Source organism: Myxocyprinus asiaticus, chromosome 16 (genome assembly GCF_019703515.2).
Source record: "Myxocyprinus asiaticus isolate MX2 ecotype Aquarium Trade chromosome 16, UBuf_Myxa_2, whole genome shotgun sequence".
NCBI lineage: Eukaryota > Metazoa > Chordata > Actinopteri > Cypriniformes > Catostomidae > Myxocyprinus > Myxocyprinus asiaticus.
In genome coordinates, this window is record NC_059359.1 from 4,195,438 (window position 1) to 4,213,107 (window position 17,670).

Sequence of the window (17,670 nt, forward strand, 5' to 3'; positions counted from 1 at the left end):
AAATAAGTACATTTTACTTAACTTTTTGAAGCTGGTGTTCCCAGCATGCACTAAGCTTGAATAATGAATGAGCTTTCATTCTTTGCAAGTTTATTTACACCATTTTTATTGTTGATTTTGTTGTTACATTTGGTAAATTCTTGTTTTGTGAAGTCTGAAGTTCATTTTATACTCAAAATGACCAATTCATGATAAAAAAATGATCTGTTGATTGTTACCGTCATCGTGTTTTGCGCACAAAAAGTTCAGGTCTGCGTGAGTAGCTGTATATCTGGATTCTGTCACCTGTAATGCAAGGTGATGTTGTCTAATAGACTACACAGCATGCATTAAGCTTACCAGCCCATTCATATGTCATGTTGTACATTATTTATTGTGTTTATAAGGAAAGTTCATAATGTGAAATGTTCCAATATAAAGTTCATTTAAATTTTACAAAATGTATTGAAGTACCCTGTACATCAGATTTGCAGGTAAAAGTTACTGTAGTAACTGAAATGTTTAAGTTAAATTTACTCACTCACTTTAATCAGTTTTATGTCATTAAGTAGATTTTAATTACATTTATACAATTAAAATTTTCTCAGAAAAACTGTGTGAAGAAACTTAAATAAAAACTTGAAACAAAAACTATATAAAACTTATTAGACTTTTTTTTTTTTGTGACATATCTTTAATGTTTTCTCAGACTTTTGGATTTTGCTGTATAAATACACAGTATATTCAACATTTTATATTGTTAACAACTAATAACTAGTTTTGTTCTGTCTCAGCTGATAAACTGTACATTGTGATGGAACTGATAGAAGGCGCTCCACTGGCGGAACATTTCAACTCTCTCAAAGAGAAACAGCAGATGTTCACTGAGGAGAGAGTGTGGAACATCTTCATACAGGTGAAGAACTGACCTGCTGCAGACTTCATCTGAACAAGAAGCAAAATAAGTGTGAAAAGTGAATAATCTCGCTTGATATTGAACCCTTCACAGATATGTCTGGCGTTGAGATACTTACACAAGGAGAAACGGATCCTCCATCGAGATCTCACTCCCAATAATATCATGCTCGGAGAGAGAGATAAAGTCACCATCAGTGAGCTAATATGATCTTTTATGTCTTTTGTCGATTTTTACACACATTATATTATAAATAAAGTTTTATATGGGTGTTTTCTCAACTTGGCAATTTAATTCGGGCAACAGATTGCAACTTTTTCTTTGTGTTACATTAAAGTTCAATTGGAAACTTTTTACCAGGCCTTCATCGTTTTTTAGTTACTTTTCAAATGACTTTTATGAATAGATTTGATTGTTTTAGTCTTGTTCCTGACATTTAAATATTAAACAATAAAGATACATTATAAAAATACAAATAATTTTTTATGAAAATGATTTCTATAAATTTTTCGCAATTTATGACTGTCCCACAGATGTGGCGTCATTTCCACCACACCAAATAATTTTGCCCCTAAAAAAGTTTTTTTCAAAAGTGGACAAAAGTGTCAGTAAAGAGCATACTTGAGATGAAATATGAGACAAAACAGAGAAAAATCAAGGGAAATATCACTTGTGAGCAGACTAGTTTTATTGAGCGTCATTTCCAATCAAGCTGTCATTTTGCCAAATTATGCAAAAAATGTGTGAAAATATCATTTAATTGTGTGTATTAAGGATACATAAAGTGTTAGCAATCAAATTGGCCTTGGCAAGACAAAGGAGTCATGAAATTAAATTTCAGAAACGTTAAAAATGTCATTTACAGCACAGAATACTTTTAAACACAATACAGAATTTGAGATGTGCTGGAAATGACACTGTGCTGGGAATTTTCATGACTTTCAGAAAAAAATTACAAAAATGACATAAATCTCCTGTCCTATGATGCATGTACATACACTGCTGGGCATTGCTAGTAGACAAATTAAATAAACAAGTGAGAGTACCTGAAGTTGAAGAAACACCCATATACCCTTCTAAAAAGACTATTATAAAATGTATAGTTCCTCCGACTCTCAATTCTGATTGGATGGGTTGTGTTTGAAGCTGTTTAAAATGCTGATTTACGTACACCTGTGACTGCACATTCTATATTATTGCGCCAAGTTACTATGTTTCTTATCATCCTTCACCAGGACAGAAATTCATACTTGTCTAAGCTGGTCTTTTCATACAGTGGAAAGAAAAAGTATGTAAACTCTTTGGAATTACTTGCACTTATGTATATATGTGTCTTAAATCTGGTTTACATAGTTATAGTTATTGTACAAATATTACAATAATAAACACACACTTTCTTTTTTAACCAATAACACAAGTTATTGTATTGTTTTTATACATACTGAATACATCATTCAAACATTTACAATATAGGTTGGAAAAAATATGTGAACCCCTAGACTAATGACATCAACAAAAGCTAATTAGAGTCAGGAGTTGGCAAACCTGGCACCCAGTTAATGAAACGAGATTGGAGATGTGGGTTAGAGCTACTTAGACTTATAAAAAGCACTCAAAACGTTTGAGTTTGCTATTCACAAAAAGCATCTGTTGATGTGGACCATGCCTCGTAGAAAAAGAGATCTCAGAAGACCTACGATCAAGAATGGTTGCTTTGCATAAAGGTGGAAAGGGTTGCAAAGTTATCTTGAAGAGTTTAGATATTCATCTGTCCACAGTTAGACAAATTGTCTATAAATGAAGAGATGATTTAGTACTGTGGGTACTCTCCCTAGAAGTGGCTGTCCAGCCAAGATGACTCAAAGGGCACACCGCAGAATGCTCAATGAGGTAAAAGAGAACCCTAGAGTGACAGCTAAAGACTTGAAGGAATCACTGCAACTGGTTAACATCTCTGTTCATGAGTCTACTATACGGACAACATTAAACAGGCATGGTGTCCATGGCAGGACACCATGAAGGAAGCTGCTGCTTTCCAACAAAAACATTCCTGTGCGCCTGAAGTTTTTCAAAGACCATCTTGACACTCCACAACGCTACTTAGAAGATGTTTTGTGGACTGATGAAATTAAGGTTGAATTGTTTGGGAAGAACACGCAGCACTTCTTATGGGGTAAAAAGGGCACCGCATACCAACCTGAAAACATCATCCCAACGGTGAAGTACGGTGGAGGTAGCATCATGATTTGGAGCTGCTTTGCTGCTTCGGGGCCTGGACCACTTGCCATCATCGAGTGAAAAATGTATTCCCAAGTTTATCGAGATATCCTACAGGATAATGTCAGGGTGACTGTGTGCCAGCTGAAGCTCAGTAGAAGTTGAGTGATGCAGCAGGACAGTGACCCTAAACAAGTTAATCCACTACAGAATGACTTCAAAAAAAGAAAATACACCTTTTGGAGTGGCCCAGTCAGAGCCCAGTCCTTAACACAATTGAGATGCTGTGGAATGACCTCAAGAGAGCTGTTCACACCAGACATCCTAAGAATATGGCTGAACTGAAGCAGTTCTGTAAGGAAGAATGATCCAAAATTCCTTCTGAACGTTGAGCAGGTCTAATCCGCAACTACCGGAAACGCTTGGTTGAGGTTATTGCTGCCGAAGGAGGATTGCCCAGTTATTAAATCCAAGGGTTCACTTACATTTTCCAAGACACTGTGAATGTTTAATGGGATGTGTTCAATAAAGACATGAAAGATTATAATTGTTTGTGTGTTGTTAGCTTAAGCACATTGTGTTTGTCTAAACTTGTGACTTTGATGAAGATGACATCACATTTTATGACCAATTAATGCAGAAAACCAGCTAATTCCAAAGGGTTCACATACGTTTTCTTGCCACTGTACATGTATATAAAAAACTTTATAACCAAGTTAATCTTTTATTCCAGCTGACTTTGGTCTTGCAAAACAGAAACAGGAGAACAGTAAGCTGACGTCAGTTGTTGGAACAATACTGTATTGCTGGTGTGTACTGAAATATTTTTTTTATTTTTATTTTTTATTTAAATAACATTCTGAATACCTGCCAAGACCAGGTGAACATTTATTGGAGTCGAGATGAAGTGTTTGAGCATATGTGTTTATTTTGTATGTGTGTGTGTGTGTCAGTCCAGAGATTGTGAAAAATGAGCCGTACGGTGAGAAGGCAGATGTTTGGGCTGCAGGCTGTATCCTCTATCAGATGGTAACTCTGACACCTCCGTTCTACAGCGCAAACATGCTGTCGCTCGCTACCAAGGTGACTGATTTTTAGTTTGTATAGAAAAAATCCATAGAGACATTGAATTTTTTAAAAGAGACATTTTTCAACAATTCTTAAAATCTTCAAAATTTTCAAATAGCCTTAAAATCAAACATTGAAATGTAATAATATTACCATAAATATAACCATGAACACACAACAAGCTACATTACAAAAGTAGCCTGCTACATTTATTTCAATATATGAAATATCAAAAATATTCAGCTGTGATTTTGTTTTACATGTTTTTAGATCGTGGAAGCAGTCTACGAGCCAGTAGAAGACAAAGGCTTCTCTCAAAGAGTCACAGACATGATTGAATGGTAAGATTTGCCTTAATAATTTGATTAGATTTTTATTTCCAGGAAAGTTCCCACTTACAAGTTCAGAAATTGTTAAGAAAAGTGATTTTGGTCAGAACACCATGAATGTTTTGGGCAGTTTCACATTTATTGTACACTTCCTGACATACATGAAAGCTTTCTTAGCGCTAGTACAAAGTTAACAAAATGCACCCTAAGTGTGTAATATCTTTATTTGTGTATTTTATCATTTTAATGCTGCCACAGACAGTCATAGAATATTAAGTTTCGTCAAGTAAGCCTGTCGCCTCAAAAAACGGCTAAACAATTCAAATTTTCTGGCAAGCTTCATCGTAACTCTTCATCAACAGTTCACAAAATGCATTAAAACTAGGGCTGACAATCGATACAACATTTTAATCAAGTTAATTACATGGTGTGCCAATTAATTAATCAAATTAATCGTAGTTAATCGCATATATAAATATTAGCTGAGAAAGGCCCATAAATAACAATAATTCAATATATGATTAATTATAAATAGTTATATTTAAATAATTATAAATATAATATATATTATAAATATGATCATTCAGATCCATTAAATGCAATACATTATTGTGGCAGAGGAGTTAAACATTGATAAGACAGTACAAAAAGTGGCTTTAGAAGACTATATATTGATAATTTCCATATTATTGAACATACAGTCCACAGCAATCTATTTTGCAATTGAATTCACCAGTATGTCCGAGATAGATTTATTATATAAAGGCTTTTCTAAGGATGCTTCGATATACACATGGGTCAGACGGATTCTTTTAGAGCATCTCACTTTGATTACGTTGTGTCGTAAACACAGTGTTTTAGGTCGCTTGTCAAGTTAAACGTAGTTTGAAACTTAGAAAACACATCCTGAGATCCCTGCATTCGGAATTGTGCTCATCCATCTCTGTTTGAACGCAAGAATGTGTTTTCATCTTGTGCTGTTACTAGTGTCAATTAAGTGTGATTTGTTCTCTGTCTGTACAGAGTTTCGCTCACTGCCCCCTGCTGAAAACAGGTGGTACTTCAAACTTGAATTGCTCCATTGGTATTACGGTCCGGGGACATGATAAATTGCGTTTTAACGCATATTTTTTTTATATAAATTATCGCACCACATTAATGCATTAAATTGACAGCCCTAATACAAACTAAATTGTAGTCAACATTCTCAATTAAAACTTTTAGTTGAAGTATGTCACTTTTTCTGTGTTAAAATACTTTCTTCTATCGCAGCTTAATATGCAGAGACACCTATAAGTAAGCCATTCATAGTAGACTTGCCACGATATCATAATTTTCACACCAGAGCAGTGTTCACATCCAAACCAACTAACACTGGTATTACCGCTGGTTAGATGCTAAGTGGTACTATGGGGTAATTTTCGTTAAGCAATAGCCTACACAATAACACAAGGCACCTTGATTTCAAACTATGAACATAATTTTTTATTTATTTAAACAAAAAATTCAAATGAAACTGAAAAAGTTCAATTAAAATGTGTGTTGTTCAACTTTTTGAAAGATGGCTTTTCAACACTTGTGAAGGGCAACATCTCTTTGGCAACGAACCTACTTCATCCATGCATTCTCTCCATCGTGGGCATCGGATATTTTGTTGTCCAGGCAAATGCATCGCTTATTGTGGGTTGTTGCGGGTTTAATGCTGGTGTTTTATTACCTTTTATCCCAGGACCCAGTTTAGCTGCTTCGGAAGGGTAATGACTTTGAATATGTGTGAATAAATTTGTTTTGTTCCTTCCTAGGGCTGGACAATATGCAAGAAATATGTTCACAATATTTTTATTAAAAAAAAAAGGAACTCTGCTGAGGGATCGATGAATATTCTTGCTTTAGTAATTTTGCATTGAAAATTAAATTCATTCATTTAAAAAACGAAAAACTTAAACCAAAGACATTTCTAAATTCAAACTGCACTTCAAACGAAACAAAAAAGCAATTAAAATAACAAAGTGGAAAAAAAAAAGGAAAAAAAAGACTGAAACAAAGAAAGAGTGCTAAACCTTTACATACGTGTTCCACGAGACTGCACGCCTCCAAACAAACAGCGCGTCAGACATGCGCATCGACAGCTTTTCTATCATCTATTCTTAAAAATATAATAAAGTGTTTCTTCAAGCATGTCTCTGTGTGTCTAACAGCATTTCTTGTGTCATTCCAAATTCGAAACGTCTTACAGTTACCCACCATGCACATTATATTCGTTACCTGCAATTAAACATCTTCTGTCAGTGCGTGTACTTTGCTGCTTGTGTAATTTGATACGTTGGTAAATTTAATCTGGCTTTCAATGCGTTATTTAGGTTCATTTATCATGGGTAGCAAACTCTTCATCAGGCAACTATTCTTTATTTAAGGATATTCTGTTTGATAGACTATTGTATTGATATTGGAATTTCCATTCATAATGTTTCCCCCTTTTACCCAGTATAAAATTTCACACCGGCGTTGTTCCTTGTACAGAGTAAAACCGGTAACACTGTACACCGTGGCAACCCTAATTCATAGATTAATTTTCTCAACTGTAAACACTGTCTCTGTGGTGCTATAAAAATTGCTTTGTTTGTTTTGAGCCACCCTCTTAGACCCGCCTGAACAACGTTACTCAACTGATGGCATGAGTTGGGGTCGTGACTGCCTCTTTGTTTGACCAATGGCAGATGGGGGCGTATTCAGAAAGCTGTTTTGAAAACAAAGTTTATTTTTGCAATCCAGTTTGGTGGTGCTAGTGTCACAGAAATGACATACTTCAGCTTTAATAATGACCAATACCAATCATTGAATTTTTCACTGGTAATTATGCTCACTGTGTGCTCATCTCATTATTATGATAATTCTGATCGGACTTTAAGGCCATATTCGATGTACACTGGCGGCCAAAAGTTTGGAATAATGTACAGATTTTGCTCTTATGGAAAGAAATTGGTACTTTTATTCACCAAAGTGGCATTCAGCTCATCACAAAGTATAGTCAGGACATTAATAACGTGAAAAATTACTATTACAATTTGAAAAAAAAATGTCAGTACTTCTTAAACTACTAAAGAGTTCTCATCATAAAATCCACAACGTGCAGCAATGACAGCTTTGCAGATCCTTGACATTCTAGCTGTCAGTTTGTCCAGATACTCAGGTGACATTTCACCCCACACTTCCTGTAGCACTTGCCATAGATGTGACTGTCTTGTCGGGCAATTCTCACACACCTTACAGTCTAGCTGATCCCACAAAAGCTCAATGGGGTTAAGATCCATAACACTCTTTTCTAATTATCTGTTGTCCAATGTCTGTGTTTCTTTACCCACTCTAACCTTTTCTTTTTGTTTTTCTGTTTCAAAAGTGGCTTTTTCTTTGCAATTCTTCCCATAAGGCCTGCACCCCTGAGTCTTCTCTTTACTGTTGTACATGAAACTGGTGTTGAGCGGGTAGAATTCAATGAAGCTGTCAGCTGAGGATATGTGAGGTGTCTATTTCTCAATCTAGAGACTCTGATGTACTTATCCTCTTGTTTAGTTGTACATCTGGTCTTCCACATCTCTTTCTATCCTTGTTAGAGCCAGTTGTGCTTTGTCTTTGAAGACTGTAGTGAACATCTTTGTATGAAATCTTCAGTTTTTTGGCAATTTCAAGCATTGTATAGCCTTCATTCCTCAAAACAATGATTGACTGATGAGTTTCTAGAGAAAGCTGTTTCTTTTTTGCCATTTTTGACCTAATATTGACCTTAAGACATGCCAGTCTATTGCATACTGTGGCAACTCAAAAACAAACACGAAGACAATGTTAAGCTTCATTTAATGAACCAAATAGCTTTCGGCTGTGTTTGATATAATGGCAAGTGATTTTCTAGTACCAAATTAGTAATTTAGCATGATTACTCAAGGATAAGGTGTTGGAGTGATGGCTGCTGTCTAGATTTGATCAAAAATGACTTTTTTCAAATAGTGATGGTGCTGTTTTTTACATCAGTAATGTCCTGACTATACTTTGTGATGAGTTGAATGCCACTTTGGTGAATTAAAGTACCAATTTCCTTCAGAAACAGCAAAATCTGTACATTATTCCAAACTTTTGGCCGCCAGTGTACACTGATGTTCTTCTCTACATGTTCTCATTTGCCTTCAGGTGCTTGACTCCAAATGCAGACATGCGTCCGGACATCACTGAGGTCAGTGCTAGAATTTCTGACATCATGATGAAGTTTGTGGACAGTCTCTGTGCATCCTATAATTCACTGGAGAGAAGGGCAGAGAGAGACAGGAAGAGAGCGCAGAAGTACTTCCTGGAGAGAAACAAGACCAGCATGTGCAGTCCACAACAGGTTAGCTCAGAAGATCTCTGGTTGTTTTCACCTATAATACTGTTGCATAATATGCAGAGATAAGTAAGACGTTTGAGGTTTGGGGGGAGTTTGAGAAACCTCTTTGAAAACAGTCAATGATTTAGTATTTCGCTTTTGTGCCATTATATTTCACCTACAATATATAAACCTGGTTTTCTCTTTCCAAAGTGATACAGGCTGAATATTCGATGTATATTGTTTTTGTTTCAGAGTGCATGCCTGAAAGAACAAGATGGCCAAGATGGACCACAGATTCAGAGTTTTGAATCTTCTGCATCTGTTTTAGCAAGTGCAAAGGAAAAACAACAAAGTGAAGGTTACACATAATCAATGAATGTTACCTCTGCTCTGGTGATATTTTTAGTAATATCAAAATGCTAATTTTAAGACTGAAACCAGCCTCTGCATGTCAAAACTTCAACCTTATCTACTTTGATATTTAGGGGGCCTGGGTAGCTCAGCAAGTAAAGACTCTGAGTACCACCCCTGGAGTCGCAAGTTCGAATCCAGGGTATGCTGAGTGACTCCATCCAGGTCTCCTAAGCAACCAAATTGTCCCAGTTGCTAGGGAGGGTAAAGTCACATGGGGTAACCTCCTCGTGGTCGCGATTAGTGGTTCTCACTCTCAATGGGTGCATGGTAAGTTGTGCGTGGGCCGCGGAGAGTAGCATGAACCTCCACATGTGGAGTCTCCGCGGTGTCATGCACAACGAGCCATGTGATAAGATGTGCGGATTGACGGTCTCAGAAGCGGAGGCAACTGAGACTTGTCCTCCACCACCCAGATTGAGGTGAGTAACCGTGCCACCACGAGGACCTACTAAGTAGTGGGAATTGGGCATTCCAAATTGGGAGAAAAGGGGATTAAAAAAAGAAAACCTTATCTGCTTTGAAAGTATCCATCAGTCCTTCAATAATATGTGTTGTGGGGACAAACGCTGAATTTGCTGAATATTGCTATTGAAGTATTGCTTGTTTCCTTTCTTTAAAATGTGTAGAAATGGTCCAGTGCAGTGTAAAGTATTCTGATGAGCTAAACCCTGTCAGGTGAGTTTATCCACACAGTGGCCTTGCTTTTAGAGAATTGCCTTGGATTTTATGTAGAAGCAGTAAAAGTGGTACTTTTTTGTGTTTGGCAGTGGAGACTTTCAAAAGGCAAAAACACGGCCAGGTATTAATGATATTTCTGAAAATGCCTTTAATCTGTACTTGCAATTTTGTAATGTGTAACTCGTGTTTGTCACTCGCTCACAGCATCGGCAGGTATTTGTTTATCTCAGAGAAAAGTTCGACAAATCATTGATCCGAACCAAAGACTTCTTGAACTTCTGCATAAGATTATATTTATAACTCAGGTGAGATTCAGATAATAAGTTTTGTTTTTAAACTTCCACAACATGAAATCAGAAGTGACCCTCATGTTTCTGCTCTTACTGTGCACAATTAATTGCTATGCTCATTTCTTGTTCAATTCGATCTGAATTTAGAGTCAGAAGTATCCATTTTATAACTGTAATTTTAAGACATTTTGTCCGAATTTTTTGCATTTTCACCCCATCTTTCATGTTTTTAGCTTCCACCAGCTCCCCAAAACAGCTTCAAGCAGCGGGTGATAGAACGCTTTAAGAAACCGCTGTTCACTTACGGCAGTGATCCATATAATCTGAAGGTGGAACTCAATAAGGTACTTTATCTGTTTTAATGCAATAAATAAAATCATGCATAGAAACTCTGGGCACACAACTTTTATTATGGTTCTTATAAGCATGAGCACACCTTATATTTACAGTCCAGGGCAGCATTTCCCAAAAGTATTGTAATCCTAAGTAGATAATTAAAAACCATTGGCGCTAATGGTCTCTATGATCAACTTAAGCTTGCAATGCTTTTGGGAAATGCAGCCCTGGACATTCAATTGGAATTTGAATTGCAATTCAAAGAAATTTAACAGTCACAAAACTGAGGAATTTCATCAGTCCAGAACAAGTTTTATGACACACAACATAAAAAATTAAATCCTTATGTTGGCTATACAAAGTTATAGTAAAAACTATTTTAAAGTATTATTATTCTTCCGAGACTAACATTTCTGACTGTAGCTCCTACAGCTTTCATGCAACATCCACCCAATTCAGGACAAACCTTCAGACTGTTCTGATTCGGGTTAATATATATTTTCAAACTAATCGGATGCACAGTTTTCGCAGGACGAGTGATCAAAATTCGGAAAAATCCCATAAACTTACATTGAAGAAATGTAAACAAGTCCTTTAAATATCGAGTGGTGGTGGCATAGTGGGTTAAAGCACAGAACTGGTAAGCAAAAGTTTGTCAGTTCGATCCCCACAGCCACCACCATTATGTCCTTGAGCAAGACAAGACACTTAACTCCAGGTTGCCCCGGGGTGATTGTCCCTGTAATAAGTGCACTGTAAGTCGCTTTGGATAAAAGCGTCTGTCAAATGCATAAATGTAATATGCTTTAAGCTACCTCTTTCTTTCTCTATCTCTCTCTTTCTCTCTCTCTTGTTACATGCTAGCAACACCTAGCAACTAGCCAAAACACCCTAGAAACCAGCTAAAACAGACTAGCAATGCCTAGCAACAGGCCAGAACACCACAGCAACAAGCTAATACGTACTAGAAATGATTAGCAGCATGCTATAACATGATAGCAATGCCTAGCAACATGCTAGCAATGCCAAGCTTCATGCAAGAAACACCTAGCAACATGTTAGCAATACCTAGCTACATGCTAAAACATGCTAGCAATACCTAGCTACATGCTAAAACATGCTAGCAATGCCTAGCTACATGCTAAAATATGCTAGCAATGCCTAGCTACATGTTAAAACATGCTAGCAATAACTAGCTACATGCTAAAACATGCTAGCAATACCTAGCTACATGTTAAATCATGCAAGAAACACCTAGCAACATGCTAGCAATGCCTAGCTACATGCTAAAATATGCTAGCAATGCCTAACTACATGTTAAAACATGCTAGCAATACCTAGCTACATGCTAAAACATTCTAGCAATACCTAGCTACATGCTAAAACATGCTAGCAATACCTAGCTACATGCTAAAACATGCTAGCAATGCCTAGCTACATGTTAAATATGCTAGCAATGCCTAATAACATGCAAGCAATGCCTAGCTACATGTTAAAACATTCTAGCAATGCCTAGCTACATGTTAAAACATTCTAGCAATACCTAGCTACATGCTAAAACATGCTAGCAATGCCTAGCTACATGTTAAATATGCTAGCAATGCCTAACAACATGCAAGCAATGCCTAGCTACATGTTAAAACTTTCTAGCAATGCCTAGCTACATGTTAAAACATGCTAGCAATGCCTAACAACATGCAAGCAATGCCTAGCTACATGCTAAAACATGCTAGCAATGCCTAGCTGTGTCACAACATACACTATACACTATGCACTTGCAGAATACACTATGCACTCAGCCATGTAGTTTAGTATCATCCCACTACCAAATGGAACACTTCAAGTTTTTAATACATAGAAGCATTCGCTGTTTATCAGCTGATGGAAATGATGTTTCAAGCACACGTGATATTGCCACTCAATTTAACACTAATATTTAAAATAATGTACATATTCACACAGCGTGGGGTGATGGTAAAGCATTCAACTCATTTGTAAGGTGCTGTCTTCATAGAAGTTTCGCTAGTTGCTACAGTCTCCATTATTTACAATTGTTTTGTCAGACCAGCAACGCAGCCAGGTAACTCCGCCCCTTCCGGTACAAACGGCAAGCCACGAGCACTGAGTGCATGAAGTCTCCAACATTCCACACTCCGTTTTTTTTTTAAGGCTGAAGAATTGCATCATCTGTGTACTCGTAGTACACTTCTTTTTGTTGTATTTTCACTGTAAACGCACTAGTTGTACTACTTAAGCGCTATTCGGATGGCAATTGTTTCTCAGGGTGATGTCTGTCAAAGTTTTCATGGCTCCTCTGTGATAAAACAAACTGTGTCCTCTGTATTTGTGTTTAAATATGTTTGGAATTATGCTAAAGTGAAAATTTCATTTTTAAAGCATGAGGGAATTGCACTGCAAAGCACTGCGGACATTTACAGTGTACATTTTCACATACGGAGCAAGCCAAAATTCTTGCGAAGAGCAATTAAACGAATCAAGAAACTGTAGGGACAAGACTGTTTATCAACGCAGCCAAATAAATCTGTCAAAAAGGTACGCATGTTTAGTCACCTGCATCACCTCAGCTGCGCCACTTGCGTGCTCTCTCTCCTAAGCCGCACATATCAAGAACAGTAAAGATAGTTAAAATGACATTTGTGGAGCTATGGTAAAAATGGCTTTTTGCTTTATCTATAAAAATTACAGATATCATTTGAAAACTGTCAGCGTTTAAAAAGTGGAGGTGGAAATGAAACCTTTTAAATAAGATAGACATTAACCCGGCAACTTTTCTGGGACTATTCGACCCGTATAAACGAAAAGTCATGCAAGCCCTATGTATACATAAATGTATTTAGTAAACGTTTCTACATTAAAATTTGATATATTACAATTTTATTACATTGGTGCCATAATAATGGACCATTTCAAAAGTTTACGTGATCTGGTTCTTGTTTTTCTTTCTCTTCTGCTTAAGAGTTCCCACTCACTGTGGTGGAGCGGCTGTTACCACGCGCAGCACAAACATAGGGCACTTAGCAGTGGTCAAAAAGGATTTCCAAAACGCCTTTTGTATTATAAACTCAGTGATGTGGATTCGGACGGTAATTAAATTACCACATGACCTTGGTGTTTGTCAAAAAACAGTAGGTAATTTGGCTAGGAATTTTCTCACGGGAGGTGAGAGAAAAACACAGACGTTTCAGATTCGGACAGCAATAAAATCACTGATAACCCCCTGTAAATGCTGGAATTACCTCACATCCCCATGTAAAATAATTGCCGTCCGAATAGGGCTTTACACTACAAAATTGTGTAGAATAGTGCAGAAATGTGCGGTTTAGGACGCACCTACTAACAACATACTAGCAACACCTAGCAACATGCTGAAACATGCTAGCAATGCCTAGTAACATCTGTCTATCTGACTTTTTATCTAGCTAGCTGGTTGTCTGTGCAACCATCAAAATTCAAACTTTTAAAACTACTTTAAACTTTCAGACAAGGCTTTGTCAAGTTTATCTAGTTAATAATGTAATCAATAATATATATATACACTGGAGGCCAAAGTTTGGAATAATGTACAGATTTTGCTCTTATGGAAAGAAATTGGTACTTTTATTCACCAAAGTGGCATTCAACTGATCACAATGTATAGTCAGGACATTAATAACGTGAAAAATTACTATTACAATTTGAAAACAATGTTCAGAACTTCTTAAACTACTTCAAAGAGTTCTCATTAAAAAATCCTCCACGTGCAGCAATGACAGCTTTGTAGATCCTTGTTATTCTAGCTGTCAGTTTGTCCAGATACTCAGGTGACATTTCACCCCACACTTCCTGTAGCACTTGCCATAGATGTGGCTGTCTTGTCGGGCACTTCTCACACACCTTACAGTCTAGCTGATCCCACAAAAGCTCAATGGGGTTAAGATCCATAACACTCTTTTCCAATTATCTGTTGTCCAATGTCTGTGTTTCTTTGCCCACTCTAACCTTTTTTCTTTTTGTTTTTCTGTTTCAAAAGTGGCTTTTTCTTTGCAATTCTTCCCATAAGGCCTGCACCCCTGAGTCTTCTCTTTACTGTTGTACATGAAACTGGTGTTGAGCGGGTAGAATTCAATGAAGCTGTCAGCTGAGGAAATGTGAGGCATCTATTTCTCAAACTAGAGACTCTGATGTACTTATCCTCTTGTTTAGTTGTACATCTGGTCTTCCACATCTCTTTCTGTCCTTGTTAGAGCCAGTTGTCCTTTGTCTTTGAAGACTGTAGTGAACATCTTTGTATGAAATCTTCATTTTTAATTTCAATCATTGTATAGCCTTCATTCCTCAAAACAATGAATGACTGATGAGTTTCTAGAGAAAGCTGTTTCTTTTTTGCCATTTTTGACCTAATATTGACCTTAAAACATGCCAGTCTATTGCATACTGTGGCTACTCAAAAACAAACACAAAGACAATGTTAAGCTTCATTTAATGAACCAAATAGCTTTCAGCTGTGTTTGATATAATGCCAAGTGATTTTCTAGTACCAAATGATCAAATTAGCATGATTACTCAAAGATAAGGTGTTGGAGTGATGGCTGCTGGAAATGGGACCTGTCTAGATTTGATCAAAAATGACTTTTTTCAAATAGTGATGGTGCTGTTTTTTACATCAGTAATGTCCTGACTATACTTTGTGATGAGTTGAATGCTACTTTGGTGAATTAAAGTACCAATTTCCTTCCGAAAAAGCAAAATCTGTACATTAGTCCAAACTTTTGGCTGCCAGTGTGTGTGTGTGTGTGTGTGTGTGTGTATATATATACAGGTGCATCTCAATAAATTAGAATGTCGTGAAAAAGTTCATTTATTTCAGTAATTCAACTCAAATTGTGAAACTCGTGTATTAAATAAATTCAGTGCACACAGACTGAAGTAGTTTAAGTCTTTGGTTCTTTTAATTGTGATGATTTTGGCTCACATTTAACAAAAACCCACCAATTCACTATCTCAAAAAATTAGAATACATCATAAGACCAATAAAAAAAACATTTTTAGTGAATTGTTGGCCTTCTGGAAAGTATGTTCATTTACTGTATATGTACTCAATACTTGGTAGGGGCTCCTTTTGCTTTAATTACTGCCTCAATTCGGCGTGGCATGGAGGTGATCAGTTTGTGGCACTGCTGAGGTGGTATGGAAGCCCAGGTTTCTTTGACAGTGGCCTTCAGCTCATCTGCATTTTTTTGGTCTCTTGTTTCTCATTTTCCTCTTGACAATACCCCATAGATTCTCTATGGGGTTCAGGTCTGGTGAGTTTGCTGGCCAGTCAAGCACACCAACATCATGGTCATTTAACCAACTTTTGTTGCTTTTGGCAGTGTTGGCAGGTGCCAAATCCTGCTGGAATATGAAATCAGCATCTTTAAAAAGCTGGTCAGCAGAAGGAAGCATGAAGTGCTCCAAAATTTCTTGGTAAACGTGTGCAGTGACTTTGGTTTTCAAAAAACACAATGGACCAACACCAGCAGATGACATTGCACCCCAAATCATCACAGACTGTGGAAACTTAACACTGGACTTCAAGCAACTTGGGCTATGAGCTTCTCCACCCTTCCTCCAGACTCTAGGACCTTGGTTTCCAAATGAAATACAAAACTTGCTCTCATCTGAAAAGAGGACTTTGGACCACTGGGCAACAGTCCAGTTCTTCTCCTTTGCCCAGGTAAGACGCCTCTTACGTTGTCTGTGGTTCAGGAGTGGCTTAACAAGAGGAATACGACAACTGTAGCCAAATTCCTTGACATGTCTGTGTGTGGTGGCTCTTGATGCCTTGACCCCAGCCTCAGTCCATTCCTTGTGAAGTTCACCCAAATTCTTGAATCGATTTTGCTTGACAATCATAAGGCTGCGGTTCTCTCGGTTGGTTGTGCATCTTTTTCTTCCACACTTTTTCCTTCCACTCAACTTTCTGTTAACATGCTTGGATACAGCACTCTGTGAACAGCCAGCTTCTTTGGCAATGAATGTTTGTGGCTTACCCTCCTTGTGAAGGGTGTCAATGATTGTCTTCTGGACAACTGTCAGATCAGCAGTCTTCCCCATGATTGTGTAGCCTAGTGAACCAAACTGAGAGACCATTTTGAAGGCTCAGGAAACCTTTGCAGGTGTTTTGAGTTGATTAGCTGATTGGCATGTCACCATATTCTAATTTGTTGAGATAGTGAATTGGTGGGTTTTTGTTAAATGTGAGCCAAAATCATCACAATTAAAAGAACCAAAGACTTAAACTACTTCAGTCTGTGTGCATTGAATTTATTTAATACACGAGTTTCACAATTTGAGTTGAATTACTGAAATAAATGAACTTTTCCACGACATTCTAATTTATTGAGATACACCTGTATGTATCGATCCCCAGAGCCACCACCATTGTGTCCTTGAGCAAGCACTTGACTGCAGGTTGTCTGGGGGGATTGTCCCTGTAATAAGTACACTGAAAGTCGCTTTGGATAAAAGTGTCTGCCAAATGCATAAATGCGAAATGGATCAATAATAATGTATATAATATAATAATATATGCCAATAATAACTTCTACAGGCAATACCCCATATATTATGTGTATGATAACATGTTTGTGTGTAATTCATACTGAAACATTTTTATTTTTATTTTATTATTTCATTAAAATTATACAAAATTCTACTTACAGTAGTTATATGAATTTCTTTGAATTACATTCCATTTTAATTAAACGTCTTAATTCAAATTCGAATTGCAACTGCATCAAACAGATTATAAAGTTTACACTTTCAAATACTATATGTAACACTTAAAGTCATACGTATATATATATAATATTCGTTCTCCAGCAAGTCCGTAAAGGGTTGAAATTCTAATTCAAATTACAATTCTACATCCTGTTTGCTAACTCAAGTTCAATTAAGGAACTGAAGTGAAATTGAAATGGCAATGGTACACAGTCCTGACTGATATGCAAAAGTTAAAAATAAGACATAATGACTCCATCTAGTGGTTACTCTGGAAAACTAATTCATTGTCCTTTGAGCTGAATGTTTTTCAGACTCTTCATT

General features: G+C 36.9%; 1 protein-coding gene across 1 annotated transcript in view; it reads left to right on the forward strand.

The window, feature by feature from the left end:
- The window catches only part of nek10 (NIMA-related kinase 10), a 34,743-nt gene that overhangs the window by 16,108 nt on the left and 965 nt on the right, over positions 1 to 17,670 (forward strand). Inside the window, exons 22-32 of the mRNA XM_051721397.1 lie at positions 774 to 895; positions 989 to 1,091; positions 3,846 to 3,921; positions 4,066 to 4,195; positions 4,451 to 4,521; positions 8,692 to 8,887; positions 9,119 to 9,224; positions 9,907 to 9,955; positions 10,048 to 10,079; positions 10,163 to 10,263; positions 10,482 to 10,592. Of these exons, the coding sequence (XP_051577357.1) occupies positions 774 to 895; positions 989 to 1,091; positions 3,846 to 3,921; positions 4,066 to 4,195; positions 4,451 to 4,521; positions 8,692 to 8,887; positions 9,119 to 9,224; positions 9,907 to 9,955; positions 10,048 to 10,079; positions 10,163 to 10,263; positions 10,482 to 10,592 (1,097 nt within the window). The remainder of the gene's footprint in view (positions 1 to 773; positions 896 to 988; positions 1,092 to 3,845; positions 3,922 to 4,065; positions 4,196 to 4,450; positions 4,522 to 8,691; positions 8,888 to 9,118; positions 9,225 to 9,906; positions 9,956 to 10,047; positions 10,080 to 10,162; positions 10,264 to 10,481; positions 10,593 to 17,670) is intronic.